This window comes from Pipistrellus kuhlii, unplaced genomic scaffold, assembly GCF_014108245.1.
Source record: "Pipistrellus kuhlii isolate mPipKuh1 unplaced genomic scaffold, mPipKuh1.p scaffold_m20_p_7, whole genome shotgun sequence".
Taxonomy (NCBI): Eukaryota; Metazoa; Chordata; class Mammalia; order Chiroptera; family Vespertilionidae; genus Pipistrellus; species Pipistrellus kuhlii.
The window spans coordinates 21,305,323-21,315,956 of NW_023425573.1; the positions used below are offsets into that span (position 1 = coordinate 21,305,323).

The 10,634-nt window shown below is 43.7% G+C and overlaps 1 protein-coding gene across 3 annotated transcripts in view; it reads right to left on the reverse strand.

Annotated features, from left to right (window-relative positions):
* The window catches only part of DOCK10 (dedicator of cytokinesis 10), a 208,645-nt gene extending 203,470 nt beyond the window's left edge, over positions 1-5,175 (reverse strand). Inside the window, exon 1 of one of the 3 annotated variants that reach the window (XM_045575320.1) lies at positions 4,933-5,175. In XM_045575320.1, coding sequence (XP_045431276.1) covers positions 4,933-5,064 — 132 coding nt within the window. In that variant the 5' untranslated portion in view covers positions 5,065-5,175. The remainder of the gene's footprint in view (positions 1-4,932) is intronic. The other 2 variants (XM_045575321.1, XM_045575322.1) reach the window with 2 other exon arrangements.
* Between the last annotated feature and the right edge of the window lie 5,459 nt (positions 5,176-10,634).

Sequence of the window (10,634 nt, forward strand, 5' to 3'; positions counted from 1 at the left end):
AGATCTTTACTTTGTTGAAGGTTCTACCTTTTATTTAAAGCTCCCTAAAACATCAAACAAATTTTGTATCATTAGAGAACAGAGGAAGTGGATTTTTGTGCTTACACTAAAGTCAATACTATCCCACTCTTTACCACTAACCCTTTCTGGGTAGGTATGGAGGGACAGAGAATGCTGGTTAGGTACAGTCATTTCTGGCAGGGTGTTTCTTAAAAGAAGTTAATAAAGTTAGATAGAACTCACAAATGAGTTGCAGAGGAATTTTTGTTTCATAACAAAGTAAATGCCTTACATGTGTTAAAGAATGAATAAAAATAAAGTGGTATGCTCTAATCTAGGAAACACACAAGAGGCTTTTGGCAAAAGCTGGCCAAATCATTAGTGAACCTTCACTGTTTCTTAGGCATCCTTTACTCCATCTGACCTCCTCCTCCTTAGCTCTCACCCACTCTGTTACACCCTCTCTGACTCATCCAATCACATTATATAAATAAAACTCTAGTCCAGCTGGTATGGCTAAGTGACTGAGCATTTGACCTGTGAACCAAGGAGTCACCTATTCCATTCCCAGTCAAGGTACATGCCAGGGTTGCAAGCTCAATCCCCAGTAGGGGCGAGCAGGAGGAAGGCATGGTTGATATTTCTTTCTCATCACTATTTCTATTTCTCTTATCTGTCCCTTGCTCTTTCTAAAAATCAATAAACATATTTCTTTTTTAAAAATCTCTAGTTTTTTTTTCAAAGAAACAAATCTAATTTGTTAGCAAAGACTAATCTATATTTTAAAGTATTTTTCTTTTAAAATTCTATCAAATATAATACATATGTACACAAGGGCAAATCCTAGGTTTACAGCTTAATAAAATTTAGTAGAAAGTCATCTAAATGAACTAATTAGTGCTAAAGTACAAATATACTTCATACATTTTAAAAGGGCTTCTCACCAACAATAATAATAATAATAATAATAATAAACTCTAATTAGTGGCATTACAATTTGAGGCCAACATGGTATGTACATTCACCCAAAGTAATAAAACACTCCTGTCACAACATGAGAGAAATGTTTCTAATTATTTTCTAACTGAAATTCTGCTCCAGAGAAGCTTACTTTGTGGAACTAGTATGAACAGAGTGTCAGCAAATTAAACTTCACTTGATCCTAAGATTGACTTTACAATGAATTATGATTCACTTATTTATATAAAAAAAACTTTTGGATAACTATAGAGAAAACTTCTCTTCAAAATGTATGGCTTTTCCCATAATTGTTCTTTATTATTATTATTGCTTCTTTTATCTTCTTAACTTCATTAAAATATATTTGACATATAAGAATTATATATATTTAAGTATACAATGTGATGGTTTGATATATGCTACATTGTGCAAAAAACATCATAGTCAAGTGAAAGAGCTTATTCACGACTTGTACATAATTACCACTGTGTGTTGAGATAAATTAAAGATAGATCCTCTTAGAAATTTCAGCCCAGCTGGGTGTGGCTCAGAGGTTGAGTGTAGACCCAAGAACCAAGAGGTCACTGGTTTGATTCCTAGTCAGAGTATCTACCTGGATAGCAGGCTCAATCCTCAGTAGGGGGCATGCAGACTACTCTCTTTCATCATTGATGTTTCTTTCTCTCTCTCCCTTCCTCTCTGAAATCAATAAAAATATATTTTTAAAAAGATAGACCCTCTTAGAAACTTCAAATATATGAAGCAGTATCCTCGACTATTGTCACCAAGCCATACACTGGATCTCCAGAAGTCATCTGTCTTGCATAACTGGAAGTTTGTATGCTTTAGTCAACATCTCTTCATTTCTTCCTTACTCTCACCACCCCACTCCCCCCATCCCATCCCAGCAATCACTCTTTGCTTCCCTGAGTTTTAACTTGTATATTCCACTACACTTACCATGTCCTCCAAGCTCATCCACATTGTTGTAATTGGCAGGATTTCCTTCTTTTTAAAAGTTGAAGCATATTATTGTTCTCTCTCTCTCTCTCTCTCTCTCTCTCTCTCTCTCTCTATATATATATATATATATATATTATATATCCTTTTCTTTATCCATTCAACCCTCAACACACATTTAAATTGTTTCCTTATCTTGACTATTGTAAAAATACTGCATTGAATATGGCAGTACAGGTATCTCTTTGTAATTGTTATTGAAGAGGGAAGAAGAGTAAGGTTTGTCTCCTGCATAGAAGCCTCATGCAGTGTCTTGGCTTAGAACTGAAATCAAATTTGCTTTGGTATCTCTCTCAGCTTTCCTCAGCAACTGATCTAAGTTGGATCCCTAGTCAGTGACCTCACTCAGCATTCTTTGCCCTCTGCTCTCCATAACGCATACACATTTTGAAGCTTTCCTGTCCTATATGTGTATGTGTAGGACTGTGTTATAGATATATAGAGACATAGTATAGACACAGGGATGTATATCATTCTCAACCATTCTTACTGGATAAAGCAAAGTTCTAACCCTACAACAAAATCTCTGTAACCTTTGGAGCATTTCAGTCCCTAAAAACAGAGATTTCAGAAAGCACATTTTGAATCTAGCAGCAACACAGTTTTTTCTCAGCAGAACTTTCAAGCATCTCTCAAATAGTTTTCAATAGATGGCAGCTTGGTCCAATCAAGCAGCTCTTGCCTGTACAGAAATGGGCTACCCATAATCTTCTTCCCCCATCCTATTAATTTTCTCCCTTGATAACCAGGATTTGAGGATTTGAAGTAACAAACATAGTCTTAAGGGATTGGCTCAGCTTAAGTCAAGAACACCCTCCACTGTGCAGTTCAATTACAAGGTTTTAGATTCATAAGGGATGCGCTGCCATACAGAATCCTACAGAGTTTGGGTGCCAACTCAGAAAAGTCATCACTGGAAAGCATGGAAAGCAAAGGCATGTTTTTTTTTTGTTGTTTTTTTTTTTGTTTTCGTTTTTGTTTTTTTTGTTTTTTTGGTGGCCAAAATCACTGCCAATAGTGCCTGACTAGATGTGTAAGATCCCATGACATGTCTTGGCAAAAACTAGTTCAGGAGTGTTGGCCAAGGTGCTGAAGTGAGGGGAGGGAGGCAGGGACACCTTTGTTGGTGAATCACCCCCCACTACTCATTGTAAGACCTTGAGCTTATTCATTTTGACAAGGTACCCTAGGATTTTGAAGGTGACATGAATCTGGAGAAAATAATGTGCCTGTGTGTGTGTGTGTGTGTGTAGAAAGGTATGCACGATACATATTCTTTATAGAAATTCCAGCATGAAAAACACTCTAAGAAAACCCACTTAAAAACAAAACATCTAGAGCTGTTTATTCTAATTGAACGCTCCTTACTTCTCTGCACTTCTCTATGAAATCATTACCCACGTTTGGCAAAATGAATCATTTGCAAAATAAAGCTATTGTAAAGCAAATGGCAGAGGTTGACAAAGCCACACTCCTGAATAATCACTTCAAAATTAAAGATTATTTTCCGGGCATGCCTAGAGGTTTTCTTAGTATCTCTACTTTTACTTGAATTGAACCTTTTCTTTCAAATGCCCTTTCAGCCAGTTTATCCCTTCTGCCCTGAAAGTGTGCGCGCTGGTGTCAGAACCACAGGGTATGCTAACAGTTGAATCACCTCTGAGTAACTGCAGGCTGTGACCCATGGTGAATGGAAGAGAAGGCACCCTGGGCACCGGGTGGGTTCACAGTATTAGCCCCCCCCCCCCCCACACACACACACACACATGGGCATCCAATGCCTCCTCCCTCTGCCAGGCAATTAGCTTCCGTTCTGTTCAACTTTCTGAACTCTGGCTGGAGAGAAAAGTCCTGGCTGTGGGAACTGGCTCTGGGCAGCTCTTGGCTCCCTCCCGATGGGTGACTGGCAAGAGTAACGCTTTCTTTGACACTCTTAAAAGAAGCCGTTTAATTCCTAATGATATTTCCTGGCAAAAAAGGAAAATGCAACCCACCACATGAGATTCCGGTCCAGCAAAGGCCAGCCAAGAGGGCGGTGCGGCTGTGGAGCCCAGGTCTTGCTGTAAGGCTGTCTCCTCTGGCTTCCCTTTCCCACCAGGGTTGATTTATTTATTTATTATTTATTTATTTTTTCTCCTGACACTTCCAGCCCAGAGTGTGACACCTACTGGAATTTATGAACATCTGAAGAAGGACGGATATGATTTCCGCATCAGGGGAGAACGGCTGGCTCCTGCCCCAGGATTTCCCGCGGAAATCACCCAGCATTTAGAAGGCTTTTCAATGAGGAAGTAACCAGTAAGGCGATCTTGGCGCGAGAGCCCCGCGAACATTTTAGAAAAATACCAGAAACCATTGGATATTGAGTCCACGTCTCCAGCCTGTTCGCCGGGCCCTTTCTGGAGTCGTAAAAAGTGATCTGTGCCCCCCCCCACCACCACCCATTGAGGGTGGGCGATGCGAACTACATTGATGCCCCCGATTGGATGCATTGACAGGGGGCTCCCAGCTTTGGCCCCAGTGAGGACCACCCTCCTTCCCTGCGCACCAGTCACTGCGCTGGGCTGAAGGGGGATGCGCAGAGCTGTGGACGGACAGGTTCGGTCCAGTAGATTCCCCCACTCCTGGGGTCCCCGGCACCCACCACCTGTCGCCCCCGCGATGCGGTCCCGCCACCTCCCCGCCGCCTCCCCCCGGCCACATCCGCTCCCACGCTGCGCTTCTGCTGCCCGCGCCGCCGCTCCTCCGAAGGTCCCAGGTCCCCAAACGCGCCCCGCGCCCCGCGCTCACGCGTCGGTGGCGCTGCCGGGCAGAGGTGGCGCGGGGACCGGGCGAGCAGGGGCGGCGCGGGAGGGCGTGCGGGGAGGGGAGCGGGGCGCGCGGGGCCCGGCCCGGAGGGGTCCCCGGCCCCCCACCCGGGGCGCGGGGAGGCGCGGGGGACGCCGCACTCACCCGCTGCTGCTGCTGCTGCTGCCGGCTGCTGGCGGCCGCGGCGGCGGCGGCCGCGGCGCTGTGCCGGAGCTCGGCCGCCTGGCCGGGCCGCAGCAGGCTCCGCGTGAACCTGCGGGTCCGCTCCACCGCCATCGCCGCGCCGGTCCGCCGGCCTTCCCAGCGCCGACCTCCTCTCCCCAAGGCCGCTCAGGAAGCGGAACTCGGCGGCGCCTTTCCCCCCCTCTTCCTCGCCGAACTCGCTAGAGGCGGGTTTTTCTCTCCTGCAACCGCGCTCCCCACCCCCTTCTCCCCGCAGACGCTTCTCCACGACTTTGCAAACTCCGCGCTCCTCCCGGCGCGCGCGGCCAGCTGGGCTCGCGGCCCCCGCTCCCCGCACCCTCCGCGGGCCGGCCGGGTTGTCCCCCTGTCCCCGCCACCCCGGGGACCACAGACGACGGGGAGGGCCTGCTTCTCACAGTGGAGCTCTGGCCACTTTTACCGATTTGACCCCCTGCTTGCCGGGGCTGGCGAATGGGCGCGTGCGGAGCTCTACCCGCCCTTCCACCCTTTGGAAGGGGTGAGGCGCTTTCAAGGGTCCGGTGGCTGGTACCTGCGCCCCATCGCCCAACCCAACCCAGCTCCTTTGCCCATAGTCCTCACTGGGGGCTTTGGAACAAGGTTCCAAACGCATGCATGCCTTCCACCGTATTCATTAAGCGCCTACTACGTGTCAGCTCACCTTGTTCTGAAAACTGGGGAGAAGAGGAGGTCTTGCCAGCTCCCTTCCTTTAGGCTGTGTGGGTTGATAACTTTTTTGGGTTGGGATGGGGGTGGGGGTGGGGGGAGGCAGCAAATAACCAAGTCAGCAAATATAAGAATACAGGTGCAGGGACGAGGGAGATTAGATAATAGAAGCTAAAATCAGCATCAGGGTAAAGTGGTAGAAGAGGCTGGGGCGGGGAGAGGGAGGGGATATTAGAGGGATGAGGAGGCTAGAAGCAGCCTGTGGGGTTAGTAGGTCCTGTGGGACAGGGACAGGGGCGTGAGGGTGGACTTACATTTGTGTTGCTGCTCTTCTGCTCCCACTGTTGCCACACACCCTTCTGCCCTGCAGGTGCAGCTATCTGATTAAAGTCCTCTAGGACCGATCTTCCTGAGTCACATCCAGGGGGGGGGGGGGGGGGGTTCTGCGACTCCCTGTGGGGCTGAGCAGGAGGAAGAGCAGAATTGTCCTGTCCCCAGGATACCAGTCTGGAGAGAACTGCCAGCTACTGCAAGTATCCCAGGCTTTTCTGGATAGCTTTTTGTAGATCTGTGACCCCGATGTTTTTTCCAAAACAACATATATTTTTAACACAAGGCCACACTTGGGTATAAAGAATTCTTAAACCGCCGATAAATGCAGTTGCATCAGCTCTCTGTTATCCGGGATTCAGTTAGCCAGAGATACCACTTGGACGTTATTTGAGCACATTCTAGAAATCAGGGCGGGCAGAAGCTCTGGAAGATTTGGGAGGCGCCGCTGAAAGATCAGTTGGTTCTAGGATCCCCTTCACAGGAAAAAAACCGTGTCTTGCACCGTGTGCCTTCACATTGCTGCACAATATGGGGACATCACCTTCAGGGTGAGCAAGGTAGGTGGCTACCTCTGTGGTGGCTTTTGAAAATCTCTGTGGAAATAACTCCCTCCAACCACTACTCTCTTCTCTAACAGTTGTGAATGAACATGAGCTTCCCCAAAGGAGTGTCTTAGTCCTTGTCCCTGAAAGTGCCTGGCACACAGCAGGCACTTTATAAATATTGGTTTGTGGATGACTTTTCTGAGGGCTTAGATGGATTGGTGCAGCCAGAGGGCTCCCGAGTGCCTGAGGCAGGGACAGACAGAAAGTAGAAGAGAAAGGTGTGCTGGGAGGGAGGTCTATAGTAATTGAAAAATACCTCGTAATGTGTCCTAGGCGTGGCAACTCACTGAGCTAACCCAAATTAATGAGGAAGCCGCACAACCCAGTTTTTAACTGTATCAAGTAACAGAAAATCACCTGCACTTCTTTTACTACTGTGAATTTAACTGCCACCAGCTTCGGGGGGTTGTCAGAGCACTGGTGTGAGAATATTTGATGAGCAAAGCCTATTTGCCAAATCCTGTATGATGATCATCCCATGGATCACACCGGGAAGGAGGGTGTATGTATGTGACCTTTACACCCTGGGCATTTCAGTGAGGACACCCACTGGGACTCTCATCAGCTCTTGAGAGTCATGTGGGTTTATTTCAGTTAAGGCCCCTTTTGGATGTCAAGAATGGTTTCTATCACACACAACCTTCTTCCCCCACAGCATAGACAGACATTCTTAGCTTCAGAAATATGACTTCAGGTCTGCTAATTTGGTGCTCTGACTCTCTGCTGATCACATCTCTCACTTCCCTGGAGAGACTTGGCTGGTGTACTTTGCAAAGGTAAATCTATGAATATATCGTGAAGACCCTAATATGAACTATGAACTTTACATAATTAAGGTGTGTCATTGTAGGGTCTTCTATTGTATCAAATGTACTACTCTGGTTGGGGACATAGATAATAGGGACCTGGGTATATATAGTCTGGAGGTAGGGGAAATATCTCTATTTTCCTCTTTATTTTGTTCTGAATTTAAACTGCACTATAAATAAGGTTTTATTTTTATTTTTTTAAAGAAAGCAATGTGACACAACAATGAGAAGACTAATTTCCCAGTGGAACAAAGGGCAAAGCATGTGATCATAACATTTCTCCAATGCTCAACATTATTAGTCATTAGTTGAGTCAACGCTCAACATGAAATCAAAATCACTGTGAGGTACTACAATGAGATACCACATCCACTAGGATGGCTGTAATGGAAAACAGGGACATTAATAAAAACAGGGAAATTAATAAGGAGATGTGGAAAAATTGGAAGACTGTTACATTAGTGGTAGGAATGTAAAACAGCACAGCTTTTTGGAAAAAGATTAGGCCATTACTAAAAATGTTAAACAAATTACCATGTGACCCAGCAATTCCACTACTACAGAAATGATATTCACACAAACATATATTCTCACAAAACATATGTTCACACAAAAAGTTGTATAAGAAAAAGTTGTAGAAAAATATGAACAGCAACATCATTCATAATACCTAAAAAGTAGAAACAATCCAAATACCCATCACTTGATAAATGGTTACCAAAATGTGATATATCCATACAATGAAATATTTATTGGAAATAAAAATGAAGTATTGATATGTGGTTCAACATGAATGAACCTTGAAATCATTTTGCTAAGTGAAAGAAGTTAGTCACAAAAGATGACACATTTATAATACCTTTTCTATGAAATGTCCAGAATAGGCAAGTCTTGAAACAGAAAGTAGACTAGTGATTGCCTAAGGATTGAGTGGTTGCAGGAAATGAGGAATAACAGCTAATGACAAGGATTCTTTCTTGAATGATGAAAGTTTTCTAAAATTAATTGTGGTAGAGGTTGCACAAGACACATATGATAGTTGTTGCTTTTGGTAGAGAGAACTTGGCAGTTGAGGGACAAGAGTGTCTATATATTATATGTATATAATGTATACATATTTTACTATACATTGTGTACTTATTGAATTTTGTATCACATGAATTATAATAACTTACTCACAAACAAATAAAAAAGCACCTTTTTCATTTTAAGAGATACATTATAGAAATATGTCCATCCTGGTTTCCATTTTTCAGCGGACAATTAATGAAATGAGTTGAATCTTCCATGATCTCTAAGATTGTAGAATAGTGGTTGAAAGCACATGCTATGACTTCAATTGCCTGGATTTAAATTTTAGGTTTACTTTTACCTTCAACAAGTTATTTAAGATCTCCAAGCCTCAGTTTTCTTATCCAAAAGTTGCGGTAACAATAGTAGCTGTGAGACTGCTTCTGAGAGGGTCATGGTTGTTCAGCCCACTTATTCTAGATGGCTCATTAATCCACAGAACCAGTATTTTAGAATCAATCAGTGATATTAATTTTTTCCCATGACCTCCAAGTCAATCTTTTACTGTTCTGTATTTTCTATTATTTAGAGTGCGTAGTCCACAAAAAAATTTTACCAAGTTCTAAATCTTGTCTTTAGTTGAGTTGGCATGGATAAAGTCATTCAATAAAAAGAAATAAGACTACACAACAGATATTCATGGAATACCAACTGTGGACAGGATCTCACCCCTATGCCATTGGAAGCATAGAGCTAAGCAAATGGCCTCTGCCTCTGGGAAGCTTACTTTCAAATAGAGAAACTGACTAATAAACATCAGTGGGTATAGAGTTATTCTTATAGATAATTTTTTTTTTCATCTTTAAGGTAATAAAACATCTGATCTCAAGATAAAATTTTCTAGCCCTCCCACACCCTTTCCTTCCTTCCTTCCTTCCTTCCTTCCTTCCTTCCTTCCTTCCTTCCTTCCTTCCTCCCTCCCTCCCTCCCTCCCTCCCTCCCTCCCTCCCTCTCTTCCTTCCTTCCTCCCTCCCTTACTTCCTTCTTCCCTTCCTTCCTTCCCTTCTTCCTTCCTTCCTTCCTTCCTTCCTTCCTTCCTTCCTTCCTTCCTTCCTTCCTTCCTTCCTTCCTTCCTTCTTTTTCCTTTTTTTTTTTAATGCTAATCTGAGGATATTTTCCCATTGATTTTTAGAGAGAGTGGAAGAGAAAGGGAAAGGCAGAGAGAAATATCAGTGTGAGAGAGATACATCAATTGGTTGCTTCCTGCATACACCACAATCAAGGCCCTGGCCGGGGAGGAGCCTGCAACCAAGGTACTTGCCCTTGACTGAAATGGAACCTGGACCCTTTAGTCCTCAGGTGCTCTATCCACTGAGCCAAACTGGCTAGGGCCTTCCTTGCCTTCTTTAAAGCTCAAGTCCACATTCTCCTTATTGAAAAGCATCAGTGGTTTTCTTACGATGCGGTAACCTGCCCTCGTACAGTTCAAAGCTCTCTATAACTAAAAACATGAAGTTGTCAGTAGCTCTCTCCTATCATTTCTCTCTGTGACTTTTCCCAAGGATAATTATACTGGTATTTTGAGTAGGAAAGGTTTCAGGATATTTTTTATAACAATAATAAGTACAGAAGGAAGTGAAGAGTGTGATATCTTCTCCAAAACACCTAAAGGTGTAATGGTGTGAAAATATAGTTATTAACCCAGAAGTCTGAAGACCAGGGTGTGAATTCAGGTCTTGATACTCAGAGATCATAGAGACTAGAACAGATACTCCTTGCACTAATTCCATGGCATTGAACTACCTTATCTGAGTGATCTCAAGTCCAATGCACTCTTGAGTTTCATCCTGGGCATGAACATGTCTCAAGTTTTGACTTGAGTTTCACAATTTACAGAGTACACTCACTGATTCTCAAATTGTTCATCTTAAAAGGCAGATGGGAATGTAACATTTCCCCTACTTTACATTTGAGAAAGCTGAGAATTTAATAACATGGAAATTAGAAGTCTATTTTTTTTTATTAATAAAGTAAGGTATGGGCAATCAGAAAAGATATATGCACCCTATGTTCATAGCAGCACAATTCACCATAGCTAAGATTTAGAAACAGCCTAAATGCCCATCAGCAGTTGAATGGATTAGAAAACTCTAGTACATCTACACAATGGAATACTACACTGCTATACAAAAGAAGAAATTCTTACCATTTGCTGCAGCAT